Source organism: Thalia democratica, chromosome 8 (assembly GCF_965202585.1).
Source record: "Thalia democratica chromosome 8, ktThaDemo2.hap1.1, whole genome shotgun sequence".
Taxonomy (NCBI): Eukaryota; Metazoa; Chordata; class Thaliacea; order Salpida; family Salpidae; genus Thalia; species Thalia democratica.
Window position 1 is genome coordinate 15,296,454 of NC_139172.1, and position 16,465 is coordinate 15,312,918.

Genomic DNA, 16,465 nt, shown 5'->3' on the forward strand with positions numbered 1-16,465 from the left:
CAGTTTTCTTACCCCTAATTTAAAGTTTTAAATCTAAGCTGTTTACCATTCAAATTACTTTAAATTATGACAATTCTTTAAGCAACTATGCCTAAAAGTATAGTTTAATTATTATAGAATCAAAATACAATTTTGCCACAAAACTTAGCTAGGGTGTGGCGTGGGAAGGGTGCAATGGAGCAAAATTAAAATTAATTAATATTGAAAAACAGGTAAATTAAATAAATTGACGCACAAAAATATGGTTTAATGGCTTCTTATATGAAATATTGTTTGGTCATTTAGCCACACACCTCTTATTTACTTTAATTATTTTGAGCTAGAAAACAAAGTTATACTTTTTAGGAAAAAAGAAGATAACAAACATATATTATTTTACAAGATAGAAAAATCTACGACAAATAAAAAAAAAGACTTAAATTGTTATTTTTTGCTTGGAATAATAAAACTCAAAGTGTTTTACCTTTTTACTTGAAATAAAATGAAATTTCTAATGTTTAAAAATATGTGCTTTCAAAAAAAGTATTCTTTTTGTGTATTTTAAACTATTTAAACTTTTAAACTGTAAATTTTTACCTATAATTTGTATTCAACTAAACAAGTAAAACCATATAAACAGACATACAATAATAAAAAATTGTTAATTATAATATTTTTTTAATAAGAAGATAACAAATTAAAAAGTGATCGTAAATTATAGTAAGTTATTTAATTATTCAGTTTTTTTTATAAACAACTATATCAAGAATATAGTCAATATACTTACACAAAAGAAACATCATCTTATAAAATAAAATTTACTAATAGTCTAAATATAATGATGATATCAAAAACATTGTTTCACAGTACTCTTTCTTTATTAAACTAACATATGTTATTGTGTTTCAAGCGAATTAATACACTTCAAAGGAGTTCTAAAAAAAAAAATTCTCTAAGAAAAGAATAGAAGATAAAGTAGATGAATTTTATATTAGTAAATAAGTCATAATTATAGATTATTATTTGATATATGGTAAAACAATTGTTATATCCGACTGTTATAAATTATTTAAAAAAGGACTAAAACATAAAACATTAACTAATGAATATACAAAATTAATTAATAAACTTTATTAAAAGTACATACTACGAAGTGATATATACTTATCTGTTAATTGTAGTTTAGATATTTAAAGCTATATAAATTTTGGATAATACAAAAACACATTTTATCTGTAATGATTATAATATTAGTATAATACTAATTGATACAAACTATAAATATATTTGAAACACAATCTTGTAAAATGCTGGACCTTGGTCCTCGATAATACATTGTATCCGTAGATTATTACTCAATAACCCTACACCAAGTACTTAGTCCAAATATTTTTAGTGCTTATTGTTGTTCAACAAGCAACCAAAATATTTAGTAATGACTGCCTTTAGATGTAGCGTTGTTGTTAGTACACTCTTAAAACATTTATAATTAGAACCCATTTATATGGCTATTAATAATTTATATTTTAGTATTTATATAGCTAATACTAATAAAAATGTTTTTAAAATAAGAAAAGCATGAAAAGTAAAAACGGAAAGCAAATGCTGAAATTATTTTAATCTTAAACAATGCTTTAATTTTAAAAGTGTAGAAGTCAATTTGTTATAATTTTTTAGTTAACTAATGATTTATTTTTAAAAGAGAGCTATTATAAATAAAGCTTCCTTGTATCGAGAAGTTATAAAACTTTAACGTTTTACACTTAATTCTTCACGATTAGAATTTTGAGGAGTTATGTTTTGTCAAGCATCAGGTCTGTGGGTCAAAATCAAAATTATACGCTAAATATTCTTTTTTATTTAACTTCTAAAACCACTTTTATTTTGTAGTGTAATTTTTTTTTTAAACTACTAAAAATCCTGCCCAAAGCTTGCTACTTAAAAATTTTTTGATAGTTAGTTTTAAAGACTGCCAAGTTAAAAAAGTATACAAACAGATAATAAAACCAATTATCTTCAGTTTTAAAAGTTTAAACTAACGTTTCATAAGCAAAAAAATCCTTTTTTAAAACTAATTTGTAGAGGAGAAATACTATAGAACCTACACCCATTAGATCAGGGTTTCCCAAACTCATTTACTAAATCGCCCCCTTTTCAGAAATTTTAAAAATAATCGCCCCCCTACGATTTTACATAGTAGTTTTTCTCTTGAGTACAAACTTTTGAGCCAAAAAAGTTGTGTTTGAAATGTAATTTAGTCTAGTATTTCTTATGCACGCACTTTTGGGATGTGTTCAAAGTAGTTTACAGGGCTTGAGAAAATAAGTTACAGTTGTTTTCTTATAAGCCCAGTTAAGTGTATTGAAATACTTAATCTTGTGTAATCTGTAATCAATCCTGTTTAAATATGAATTGTTTTGAAACTAATATAACTTTTAGGGTAGTGGTAAACAACTTTTGTAATCAGCAGTTCATATTTACTAAAAAATCTTTTATAGTTTTAACTAGTAAAAAAATGTAATTGCGGGCTGCATAATTTAATAAAATAACATATAAGAAAATTAAAACACTCGAGCAAAATTGTAATAAAATGATTTAGTTACATTGTGATCTACGAAATACTATTGTAAACTGAAAACCAAATTGGAAGTGCATTTTAAAAGATTAAGTGTCAAAAAACTAAATTTTGTTTAATTTGCACAAGTAGTTTTCAAGTTTTTAGCAGGTCTAAATTAGACTGGATCTTAACCGTACGTTATCCATTCGAAATCTTAACTAAACCTGACATTTTAATAATCTCTCATATAACGAATTTGGACATTTAGAAGTTAATAGTAAGTAGCTTAATTAAGCTATTAGTTATTAGCCTATAATAATTTACCAGAGTGGTGAAAAACTAAAAGCTAGTGTTGAACTATTAAATTAAACAACACATATTAATTTTTTAATATATTAAAAATTAAGTTTTAATAAAACAAAAAACAGTTGTATCAATAGTTTAAAATTCCTTAATATATAGATTTTTAACAATAATAAATCAAGTTAGAAAATAAAATTGAGTTTTTGAATCTTTTAAATGAAAAATTTGAAGTCATTTCAAATAGAGGCTTCAAATCTATACTCTTTTAAAACCAAAAAAAAAAATTGAAATAAAAAATTTAATGGGTATTAAGATTTTTTCGTTTATACTGATTAAACAAGTAATAACAAAAATATGTCAAATAAATTTCTTTCAAACAAATACTTTAATCACTACGCTATATAAACTTTTAGTGTAATGTAAAACGACAAATATAAACTACAAAATTTACCAGGTTAAAATAAGACTATTAACAGATTTAAAACATAAACAATTTAATAAATACAGTAGACTTCCGCTTGAAATCGCACTTTGAACAAATTCAAAAGGTGCAAACTCAGAAATTATTACCATTTTTTTTACAAAATGATAAATTCAAATATGTTATATGCAATAACGTTATGAATAAACATGAAATCAACTAAAACATAAAACAAACATTCATTAAAAAATATATATTTATATAAAATATTAAATAATATGTTTTTTTTTTATTAGTACTAAGTTAGTAAAAGACTTTATTTAAGTTAAAGTTAAGAAAATATAAATTTGCACTTTTTTGGGTAAAAAGTGCGAACTCAAGAGGAGTCTACCGTAATTAATTTTTATTAGGCATTATGCAAACCTGTTGTAGATTAAATAACTTAATACATTTATTATTATCAAAAGACTACTTAAATACAATACAAACCAAGTTAATTAAGAAGTATTTTAAAAGATCAAATAATATAAAAAAAACTTTCATAAAATAATGTCTGCTACTTAAGTCTAATATAATGTTAAGGATGAGGTTCATGACTGCTTGCAAGTTTTTCTAATCTGATTCTTAATCAGTAAAATAAAGCTTCCTTTACAAGTATCTAGATTAGATCTTTTGCTCAAGATGTTAATAATGAACTGAAAGTTTTTTCAACAACATAGCTAGAAGGAAAAACTATAAACAACAATCTAAATTCCTCTCAAATGATTGGATACTTTTGCCTTATTTTTTGTTCAGTCAAATAGCTTTCAAATCGTTCTTTGAAAAAATTTACTTTAAGTTCAAGGTCAGTTTGTAAGTCTGAGAAAGTTTCCTGTAAGTCGTTTACTTCAAAAAGATCTGCCTCGAAGGGATCTATATTTTTATCTATATGATAGCTTTTTTGTGTCAAATCAAAATTTTACTATATAATATGTTGAAATTGTTAAAAATTTCAGATTTTTTAGTTATTTTTTTACCTAAATTTTCAAATTCCAGGTTTTTCCAGGTTTTTAGGTAAATTGGCAACTCTGTATAGTTTTATTTTTTAGTCTAACTTAGTGACTTTTCAAAAAACAATTAAAAATATTATGAGGTGATAATTGATATTAGATAACATAGATTTTTACATACCATTTATGATCCCAAATAACATATATTTCAGGTTACAAAATGGTGAGAGGGATTCCGATGTGCCGCTTACGCGGTAATTGTCTCTTTTTTATTTTCTTCTTTTCTCTCAAGCGTGTATTTTTTAGAATATCGCGCGTGATTTAGACTTTTAGTTTCTACTGCGTTGCAGCAGACTGAAGTCAATGCAGCTTTTCGCTGCACTTAAGTTTTAATGGTTTCAATCTTGTTGTCGAGTTGATTTCGATTTTAGAACACTTTTTAAGTTTGGTTTAAACAATTAGTTTTTAGTTTCTTTGATTCGAGTATTGTCGTCTTTTAAAAGAATTGATAATTTGATTTATTAGTGTAATGTTGTGCAGTATTATATCATCTTTTCGTTTCGCAAATTCATTGTAAATATAATCATTATCACAGATTCGAACTAAGTTTAAATTAGTATAAGTAACTGATTTATTAAACCTTTAGTAAACAGTAAGTAAGTCATATTAGTTTATTTAAGTCAACTATAATTTAAGCGTTATCTTGGGGGCATCTACTATACAAGTTAGATCGCACGTTGCGTTATAAACCAGGCCAATAATAGTGTATAAGTAAAATCCTGGGTTAGCGACACCTCTCGTCTATGATCTATGTAATTGTTAAATAAGAAAACATATAAATGAAAATATGTAATTTACTTGAAAGTAGAAGTCATAAGTATACTTGATTTTTTTCTCTATATTTTACATAAACAAAATAAATTTTTTTGTTTAAGTTTTATCTCAGGGTCAAATATTTGATAGCAAGCTAAAATTAGTTTTATAGCAAGATAAAAAGTAAAAATTTTATGACAGCTAAAAATTTTAAAATCGCCCCCTTTTCGCCCCCTTACTAGTTATCGACCACCCTTTCGCCCCCTTACTAATTATCGCCCCCCGACTTACTAAAATCGCCCCCAGGGGGGCGATATCGCCCACTTTGGGAAACCCTGCATTAGATTTACAAATTCTAAAGTTTTAGCAAGCATGATTCACATTAAAACTCTTTTATTCTTCGAATGATTGTTGAATTAGATGGTTATTTTTACAGAGCAATATAATGTTGTTGTTAAATTAAACTACACGCTCATCATAACTGTTACTGGAACGTATAATGTTTTTAGTTTTAGCATTTGGAATTACGCTTAACAGCTTACCATACAAAATCAGTATTTTTTTTTGAAACATTTCGAAAACTTTCTAGTAAGCAAACATATTTAAAGAAAGCAACGTTATCATGGTTAATAATTTAAATCTGCATAGCAAACTGTGTTTGGTTTCTTAATCGTCAATTTTCAATTAAAAACAGTTCTCTACAATGTGCACATCAAAGATACTTACGCTCTTTAACTTGTCACTTTTTGCTTTTATTTTTGAGTCAAGTTCTTCTTTAAACACGTTTTTCACGGAGTTGAGTAAAACTAGAGGGTAAACTAATTTTATTAACACAGTTTAGTTTGATATAGTAGGTAAATATTATATGAAACAGTCAAACCTTTAAAGTTGCTAGTCTTTTATAATGTAATAATCTATTCTTACAAAGAATAATCTTAAACATTATTTATGTTCTGAAAGTTGTAAATTAGTTAGTTAAATATTTACTGAACTTAAATGTATGTTAAATTTAATCCAGCCATTGCAGTAACTAAGCAAAGATCATATCTCTCACAAGATCATTATTTTTACTTGGTTTTTAATCTACACAACTTTAAAAATGCGTTGCTTAACATTCTATAACATATTTTAGTATTTTAGATTTAAAAAAAGAGTTTTCAGATAAGAATAAGTAGATTAAACAAAGTAAAGGTAGGTACAAACCTTGGTTGACAACAAATCGTATTGTAAAAAGATTAAATACTGTAATTTTAAGCTATTCAATTTAGAATAATATTTAACTTGTTTGATAATATGTAAATTTATTTTGATTATACCTACTTGTCGTAGCCGAGTGTTTAATAGCTATGTTTTATTTTAAAGCCCAAAACAATTTATAACATTTATTGCTTTAACTCAAAATTCAGATCACAACTAATAATTAAATACAGTTGAAGTCAAGAGTCTGCCATTATTTATTAATACTTTCAAAAAGTTTTAAAGCTAAAAAATTAAATAGTATACTATACTACTACTATTGAAGGAAGTTAATTTAGTATATAAAAGAACAATTTTGATATGTTAAACATATGTTTTGTAAACTTTAAAAACTTACAAACATAACTAAAACCAGAGTTGCCAGAAAGCATTTTGTTTTAACTTTTTATCTTAACTTATTTAAAGTATACTAAACTTTTGAATTTCGGATAAAATAAACCAAACTAAAATAAACACATTTAACGGCTACAATTAGTTAAATTGTATTTCTGATAGGTATGAATAAAACTTCTAAATGTTTGATCAATATTTTTAAGTATATTCCAACTAACTTTCATTATAGAAGACAAAAAAAGAAGAAACAGAGTAAAAAACAAAAACTAGTTTAATACGAAAGGTAAAAAAGTTTGATAGGTTTTTAATAAAAAAGTTTAAGGCTGCTGTCACAAGAGTCGCATACCACGAATACCTTTTAACGTCTTGTCCTGCCCATATAATACTATTCCACTTTTTAATTTTCACTTTTTAATTACTAATATCAACAAAAAATAATTTCTAGAATTTATTAAGAATTTTAAAGTTTTTTTATTGTTTTAAACATACTAAAAATAGTATTTTCTTTTTACCTATTACGACTTAATAATTAATATTGACATATAACTAGATGTTATACTAACTTGTTTACTATTTTGTCTGTTTTGAATGTAAAACATTAAAAAGTCCCTTTAATAAGATACAGTTTTTGTGCTTAGCTAAGCGATTTAGAAAGTTATATGTTTAAATAAAACCTATGTTTACTTTTGTATTAACACTTGGAGTGTTTGAATTTTGCAATTAGTCTTATTGCATTGCTGTTTTATAAAAGATTTTAACCACTATTGTAAATTTTTTATTTTATTTTTTTTTTTCTAAAATAAAAAGTTGTTTTAAACTTTGTTTTCGTTTTTAGTAAAATTTATTTAAACTTTTGGTTTAACTTCTACCATAAGTGTAGTAGTTAATATTGTATATCTTTTAAGTTATTCACAAAACCCATGTAAGCTTTTAATAAAGCATTAAACAAACATATTTATTGATACAAATTCAAGTAGATGTTTAACTTAAAGAGTTTCATGTAATAATTTTTTTTGTGAAATAAATTACTAGATAAGACTAGATGGATGCCAAAGATACTAATTATGATTAAAATTCAGTACTATAAAAGTTTAAAATTTGCTTGTTTAGTCAAATATTAAGTCATAAGCTTAAAAAAATATAACAATATAATTTTTCAAAATAATTCTGTTAAACATTGTTTAAAATTTATATTTTGATAAAGATGATTACAAATAATTTAATATAAGAAATAGTTTGACAGTTTTATTTTTATTTTTTCTAATCTAATGTTTAAAAAAGTTCAAAACAACTTGAAAAAGCTGAACAGTAACAAGGATGAACAACAGGGTACTTTAGAAGCTGAAACACTGCCTAAGTCTTCTGAGAGCTTCACTGACAGTCGGGAAAACATCTCAGTTTGCTCAAATGATGTATATAACAGTGTTTTTGGCGAAAATACAATTGACAAAAATGATGTAGAAGAACTTCAAGATCTTATTGATGAAGATATTATACTTCCTGTTAATGTTTCATTACTAAACAACAGTCAGAATAGTGAGTATAATAGTATGTCAGAAACAGATAGTTTATCAAACTACTTTCCCAATGACCATCAAAAAGGACGTTTAGCCATAGACTCTTACAACAAAAAAATTACAAAAATTAAGGAGCAAATAAAGAAAGAACAAGAATCTCAAAACCAGTATGTTGCTGAATTTTTAAGGCTGACAAAAAGTGGAAATAATTCTCAACTTAACAGGATTAAAGGTGTTTTTGAAAGTAGACAAAAAAAATCTAGATCCAACATAACTCAGTTACAGAAAAAAAGAGATTACTATTTACAAAAAATAAAAGATTTGCAACTGAACACTAAAGAAAGTAAAAGTTCAACTGGTAGATTGAGAGATGTGGGGGCTAATCTAAGGGGAATAACTGGTAATATCAAGCTTAATGCAACAGAAGTGTTTGTAAATAAACCCAAAGACTTTGCAAATAGACTGAAACCTAAAAACAATGAAAATGTTGATGCAATTGAAGAAGAGTTTTTTGATGAAGCTAACTCTGACTATAATGTAAGAAAGTCTCAACAAAAGAAAAATGATTTGTTAGAAGAAGAAAGTTTAAATAAGCAACTCGACACAATTGTCACTGTAATGGAAGAACTAAGACAAATTGTAAACTCAATCCAACAAAGTCAGCAAAAGACAATGAATAAAATAAAAGAATTTGAAGAAAATGTTTCAGAAGATATGAGTGATTTAATAAGCAAAATGAAGACTGAACAATTTCACGGTGAAAGGCTTGAAACACAAGTTCAAAGTTTGTTTGGGTTTTATGAGCAGGGACTCAATGTTGTGAAAGGAGAAGTTCAATCAATTCAGTCTCGTTTTGATTATCACTTAAGAGAAAGAACAAGGGAGCTTCAGGATTCTGTTACTAACTGTCATAACCGTCTGCATGAACTAGAAAGAGAGCAAAGAGTTCAGAGATCAAACGACACAATTGTAAATGATAGCAATGAGCTTGTAGGGAAAATGTGCAACTTGCTTATGGGATTTATAGCTCTTGTTTTAGTGCTACTCACTAGTGCTTATAATTTCACTCAACAACTAACTTCAACGAAAACAAGGTCTATTTTAACAGTTGCTGTTTGTGTAATATCTGCTGGTGTTTTCTTTTACAGCAAATAATATTTTTTTAAACATTAAGATAAGCTTTTTTTGAATGTTTTTTGTTATGTTGTACTTTTTTGTTTTAACATCAAAAACACTGTATTAAAGTTTTATTCTAATTTATTTTCTGATCAAAACTGGTTCCATGTCAAATGTGGTGCTTTTATTCTTAAAATTTTTCTTTGATTTAACTTTTTTGTTACTAAATTTAAATTAAAGTACTTATTTAATTTTCTAAAACTATCACTTTAAAATGATGCTAAACAAAAATTTTACTCAACTTTTTCCCTAAAAATTGTTTCTTAATTAAATTCTCACTAAGTATTGAATTGTATGTCATTTTGGTTATACCTGTTTATATATATAACATATATTGTTTTTTGAACTGTTTTAAATTTTTGAGATTGTTATGATTTAATTTTTTTTAATTATCTAACAAAAGAAGTCCATTTCAATATTTTTAGCAAGTACTAACAAAAATTCGTACTACTGTGTGCATTTACTTATTTAACTGTCATTATTGTATAACTATCGTGCAAAACTATCATTTATCCTGTTTTCATATACTTTTTAATTATTCTAATATAAGATTTGTCGAATCTCTAAAACTCTCAAAGTTTTTTTTGTTTTCTTATCATTAATTTTTTTTTTGTATGAAGAGATGAATAAAATTTTCAATACATTAGTTTTAATATAGTTATGCAATACTGTAAATCAAATAAATGTTTTTATAAAGCTCTGTAGTTTTTTATTAGTTTTATATGAGATTTTGATTACCATTGTTAGTTGGGAGTGTTTTGTAAACGTTAACTTAATTAAATAAATTCAACAATTTTTTTTAACAAAGTTGCATTCAGTTTATTACGTTTTTGAAATAATCAATATCTGAGGCTAGCTGTACTAATACAGTGCTTGCACACTTATCCGGTTCCTAGCTTATCCGGCCGGTTTTAGCAGAGAAGTAGATTTATTTAATTCAGCTGAAACCAATGCTTTACTATAAATACATGTGTGGTTTGATTTCATTAAATTAGCTAGAAGTTCATAGTGAAGTGATAATTCTTATAAAAATAAAATAAAACTTGATTTTATAATTAATATTTTTTGCGTTAAACAAATAAAAGAATATCAGACCGAGGGCTACTCCGAACATTAAACTTTTAATTGCAAAAAAATTGGGTTGTATTATTTAAGAATGTTGCCAGGACATACCTTAGCATTAGTACACAACTGAACGGATGAAACAAAAACCCAGAAAGTGTTTCATAACTTATCCAGTTCCGTAAGTTTTATGCTTTATAAACAAGAAAAGTATGTCAAACAACCCTAAATTCTTTAATTTTTCAGAAAAAATTCTGGTATTAGTTAAACTGTTTACCATGTAATTTGTAGTCGTTTAATTAATTTTAAACTTTACAGAGTTTTGTTTCATTTATTTTTTGTCTGTTTTAATTCTTTGGTTCGTTGAAGAAAGTTAAATTATTAGGTAATTAATTGTACGTTTTTTTTATGCATTGCATAATATTAATGAGGTAGATTATAAAAAAAAAACAATGTTTTGTTCTATCCGGCCGTAGGCTAATCCGGCCTTATATACGAAAAAAGCTAGCCCAATCTAACCGGATAAGTAAGGAAGCACTGTAATAACATTTTATTGAGTACCTTCAGATATGTATTAATTAAAAAGTATAACAAATTACTATTAAATTTTTGAAATGAAGCTTAAAATTACGGCAAATATAATATTCTTTATTAAAAAAACAGTAAAACTAACTTGTAAAAATCTAAAATAATTTTCTATTTTATTACTTCGCAATCAGCCGCAGTACTTAAAGTTTTTTTTGAATACTAAGGGTGACCACTCATACTAGCCTAGACCATATTGAAGTTATTGAAAACTTCTTTTTTTTTAAGACTCCGGCCAAATAGAATTTAACTTGCTAAAGATATTTTATTTATATATACTATTTTTTTCTTTACATACATTTTTATTATAAGGTTTTTTGGCTACTTAAACAAATAAATATTTTTTTCTAGTGAAAAAAAAAGAATTAAAGAAGATTCTTGTTGTTTGCTAGAGAGAAAAGAACAATAATATTTGCAAGTCCTTTAGGTACAAAAAAAACAAAGTTCAATACAGAGTTAGACAAAAATAAAATAAGTTATTAACCAATAAACTTAAGTAAATGCTAAGATTAATCTTCAAATCGAGGCAACCGTGGCATATAATTTCAATTAAATATCAGTGAATTTTTCTATGCAAACTTCCTTTAACAAGTATTTTTAAATTAAAGTATATAAGGCTTAACAATATAAGAATAATTTTCTATTAATCGACTTAAAAACACTTAAAATTTAAAACAAAGTTATACAAAAAAACACTTAGTATATTTAGATCAATATATACTTAAAACAGTTCGTTTTTTATTTAAAATTATTTGCCTTACAAAAGCAAAGGCTCGGAAGCTTTCGATGCAAATATCGTTTACAAATATACTTGCTCTGAAAATCAGTACATCTCTTAAGTGGGAAAGACATCCAGACAACTTTTCTAAAGAATCGGAGATAACAAAGGATCCGACAAAAACAGCGCAAAATTCCAACATATCTACAATACAACTGCAAATCCTGCCAAAACACAAATATCTATGACAATTTTAAAGTTTTAAAGCGATGTAAAACAAGATTTTTTTTTTTAAACAAAATCTAATATAGTTTTGGCAATATTTTACAGTGTTCAAGCTAGTTGGAAAATACCGCTTATTAAACACATGTTTTTAAAAAAGATTAATTTAAAATAAACTGTCTTTAGCAAGACTCTAAAAGGTATCCAAGTGGTGTGGGGCGCGTTTCGATAAACTAAAGGTTTTTGTGCACCTGGTCCTAAGACAAAATATTTTACCGCTTATTTTTTCGTTTAATAGACAATAGTTAAGTACGTATAGAAATTATTACATTCCAATTTTAATAATATTTTATTTTTAATATTTAGACTAAACTATAAACATTTTAGAGATAGTTTTAATAAAGTTGCTTCTTTTGTACTTCGAAATAACTTTTCGGTTTTAAGCTTTGAAAGTTTATATGAATTTTTACCCTTGATTAATTCTTATAATTTGTATTTTACTGTTTCTATGTTTGTTGTTTTCAATTGTTATTGTCATAGCTATTATTATTGCTGATTTAAATTATCTTAAGATATTTATGTCTGCTGAATGTTTTAAATAAGTTAAAATGTCTGCTTAGATTATTAATTTTAAAATAGTTTTTAAATACTCCCAGTCTTTCTTAGTTATTGCTTTATATTTGATTAGTCTTAGATAATGCTTTTCTAAAAACTTAATAACTATACTAATTAGAAAAAAAAAAGTTTTAGTTTTAAGAAAACAAATACAGAGATCTCAACTACTGGAGGAGAAAAAATAATTGTATTCTTTCAAAAATTTATTTTAAAAACTAAGTTTCAGTCAAAAACCTTGTCAGTGCTTAAATAAATCTTTTTTAAATAGAATCTATTCTATTTGAATAAAGTTTATTTAAGTACTGACGAGGTCTTTGACCAAAACTTAGTTTGTAAAATAAATTCTTCAAAGAATAAATAAACAAATTAACTAAATAAAAAAGTAAAAACTAGTTTTAATTATTTTTATTGGTTGTTTTTCAGAGTTGCTACTCTGAAAAAAAAACCCAGCCTGGATGACCAAAAACTAGCCTTACATTAAAGGCATAGAAGGTAAGGTTTTTTTTTACAATTTTGATCTTTTTTGAATATCTTCAACTTAGCTTACAGTTGCTTTTTACTGTTACTCATAATGAAAATAACTTTTGAAATATTAGGGGACAGAGCTAAAAAGAATCCATATAAAAAGGATAAGCTTAAAATTGAAAATCTATCTTCTCCTTCAGTTGTTAAGCAACATTTTAAAACTTTTTCACTTTAATCTTAATTAAATAAAAAAGCCCTCTTGTAGGAGTTTTCAAAATCTTGAATAACATAATTTTTTTGTATTAAAATCTATCCTATTTTTTTCGTTTAGTTATAAAGGTTTAATTTTAATTTTTTTAAATGTTACAATATAATATTATCTTATAAAGCAAAAATATTTTGTAGAAATTTGAGATCAAGAGCTTTAAAAATGAAGAAATAGATTTTAATAAATTTTTCAAAATTCCCAAAAAATAAGCCTTTAAATTTATTAATTTCATATGGCTGATTGGAATTTTTTTAACAAAGCTGGTTGTATCTCAAAAGTTAAATGAATTTTTCTTCTTTAAAAAGTATCTAATAGTATATAATTAATAATAGTAAATAATCTTAAGCTTTCAAATAAAAGCCAATTTTAATTAAAAAAAAGCTTTGACACTCCATATGCCCTTAACTAGCTGTTGAGGCCAGAGTTTATAAAAAAACTTAAAATAAATACAACTTATTAAGCATAAAAAACTTATAACACCAAAATTAATAAAAAGCCTTTAAAAAAAAAAAGAATTTTTAACAAAAATACTAAAAGTCATATAAACCAGCCTGAGGTTTTGGAAAAACAACCTAACTACCTAAGTTTTGCAAAAAAAACCTATTTCAGTTGGATTTTTTTTAAATTCTAAACCAGTCTGAGAGTGACCATCATAGTATCTAAATGCTAAGTTTAATTGTGTGCAATTTTTATCTAAAAATTCTAACAAGTTTTATAAGATCTTGCTTAGAGTTGTAAGGGCTATAAAGTATAAAAAAGTTGAATAAGAAAAAGGTTTAATAAGTATTTTAATAGTGAGACAATTAGTGATCTTTCATCGTTAGTAAGAGTTCAGAAAAAGTACATATTAAAAAAAAAAATTTACAAGTGGTCTCATCTATTAATTAGATCAGCCAAATCTCAGCAAAAAGACCAAATCAGATAACTCACAAGTCTTCACTGAAACTTGATGCTATATATATGAACAACATTCTCTCTAAAAATTTTTTATCTACAAAGTTACAAGGCTTGAGTTTGTAGGGTGGGTTGCTTAGAAAGATGTAGTTTCATACTGATGTGTTGTGAATTTTTTTTTTAAATACAAGATCTAGTCTAAGGGTTAATAAAAATATAAATAAATTCTAAATTCCTGATTAAAATTCAACAGTATAAAACTTTATGTGTATAAATTCCACCTCATAATGAAGCATTCATCTAGAAAGTTAAAAAGTACCACTATTTTTAGTCAAAAACTCAACTTTTAATTATTAATTGAAACTTGTTAAAATAATTTTTTCTTGAAGTATTTTAGTCAAATCCAGTTTTGGCCAGACCAGTTCAACAGATACAGTGGATCAGTAGTTAAACTAGAGATTAAGCTCTGTTAAATTTGTATGTTGTCTAGTGGGTTGAGTCTTTCAACTTACAATGCAGTACAATTCTACACTAACAAATCTAGTTTTCATATATATTTGATAGTTTATGATAAACACGTGAAATAGGTTTGTTTGTATTGCTTTGCAATAAACTCAAGCTTATCTAAGAATTCTGGAAAATAAAGGTTGTACAATATAGATTCTAGTTTACAGGTTTTCTTTTAAAACTATTGAAACAGAACAGTCTTAGTATTTTTGTAGGTGGTGAAACAATGACAAATCAGGTTTTCTCTAAAACTAGTTAATTTTTTTTTCAACTAAGTTTGTATCATTTATATTAGAAAAAGCTACAGTATCTATGTGCAAATATTAATTAAATTCTTTAATTTTCATTCCCACTCCATAATTTTTTTTTTTAAACTTAGTTTTAAAAAACCCCACACTGCAAGCAGAATTTATTAGTGTCAGGCTAAATCAGTACCATATGTAAAAAATAGTTAAAAAAATTAATTTTGCATCAAAAAGTCATGAAACTTTTAGGTTAAGCTGTTTTGTCAACTTAAAAGCCCAACTGGGCGCTAAACAACAGTTAAGAAAAATATCAGTCTAAATTAGGGCATGTCATTCTAGATTTTCAAGTTTTGTTTACATAATCTGTCTAAGTCTATGTCTAAAATTAAAATTTGCTATTTTGAAAAATTCAAGTATGATAAAGTTAACTTTTCAATGCTAATTTGCAAGTTTTATTATAATATATTTGATTTTATGACAGCTTAAATAAGCTAAATATTTCAGGATGCTTACTTTTTTATCTCAACTCAGATGACTTATCCCAGTATTTAGACTTATGTTTGTTTAAGTTAAAAACTCTGTGTCTCAGATAGGTCAGTACAATCTTAGAGTCTTTGTTTTGAAATAAATAACAATTTAATTTTTTGAAGATAATCCTAAATTCTTTTCAAAATAAATTGAATAATAAAAAGTCTAAGTTTATAGTTTTTATTAAAAAATAAAGATTTTTGAGAACCATAATACATGAAGGTGTTTTATTTAGTCATTAAAATATACTAATAATAAATAAAATACTATTAATATATAACATAAAAAATGTATAAATAAAAATTAATGAGTGATTTTAATTCATAAATTATAAATAGCAGGTTCTTGTTTTGTGTTTGTTTATATTATAAGTCAAAAATGGTGAAGAAAATTGTTGTTGAAGGATATGAAGAATTCACAGCAAAAGTGAAGGCCCCAGAATTTGAGGGAATGACCAAGTTTTGTTTGTTTACTGGCAGCTTAGATCCTACCACTAATGAGAGTTGGTGTCCTGACTGCAGAATTTTTGAGCCAGTAGTTACTAAGAAAATGGAAACTTTAGAAGGCGAAAATGTTATTTATATCAGCTGCTTTGTTGGAGGCCAAGATTCTTGGAAAAACAAACAAAATCCTTTCAGAACTGATACCAAATTAAATTTAAGTGAGATTCCAACCTTTTTAAAGTATGGTAGTCCACAGAAGTTAGTTGATGATCAACTGAATGAAGCCATGATTGAACTTATGTTTAAAGAAGATGATGATGACAACTAAAAGTTTTACTTCAGTAAAGTAAATAAAAATAAACTTTTTAATTTGTTAAATAGCATTTTTTTTCTGATACTTGAACCTATAAACAAACCTTTAAATTTAAATCATAAAACAATTTTTGTAGTTTTAAATCTTTTTATTGTGATTCAAAAGTTATAAAATAGATTTGTTTATTTTAGTTATTTGACAAACGAATTTAACTTAATCTCAGAAACTTATCTTGTATAAAAAAGCTACTATTAT

General features: G+C 25.4%; 1 protein-coding gene and 1 pseudogene across 1 annotated transcript; both read left to right on the top strand.

The window, feature by feature from the left end:
- The first annotated feature begins 7,893 nt into the window (after window positions 1-7,893).
- Window positions 7,894-9,651, top strand: LOC145842060 (transmembrane and coiled-coil domain protein 3-like). The gene has a single exon (XM_082949423.1). The coding sequence runs from the start codon at window positions 7,921-7,923 to the stop codon at window positions 9,322-9,324; it is 1,404 nt and encodes a 467-aa protein (XP_082805549.1). The 5' UTR covers window positions 7,894-7,920; the 3' UTR covers window positions 9,325-9,651.
- A 6,181-nt stretch (window positions 9,652-15,832) lies between these two features.
- LOC145842931 (thioredoxin domain-containing protein 17 pseudogene) lies at window positions 15,833-16,225 on the top strand (annotated as a pseudogene).
- Window positions 16,226-16,465: the final 240 nt, after the last annotated feature.

Bases quoted from the DNA above. Each gene is read 5' to 3' on its own strand.
- LOC145842060 (XM_082949423.1), top strand. From the start codon at position 7,921: ATGTTTAAAAAAGTTCAAAACAACTTGAAAAAGCTGAACAGTAACAAG.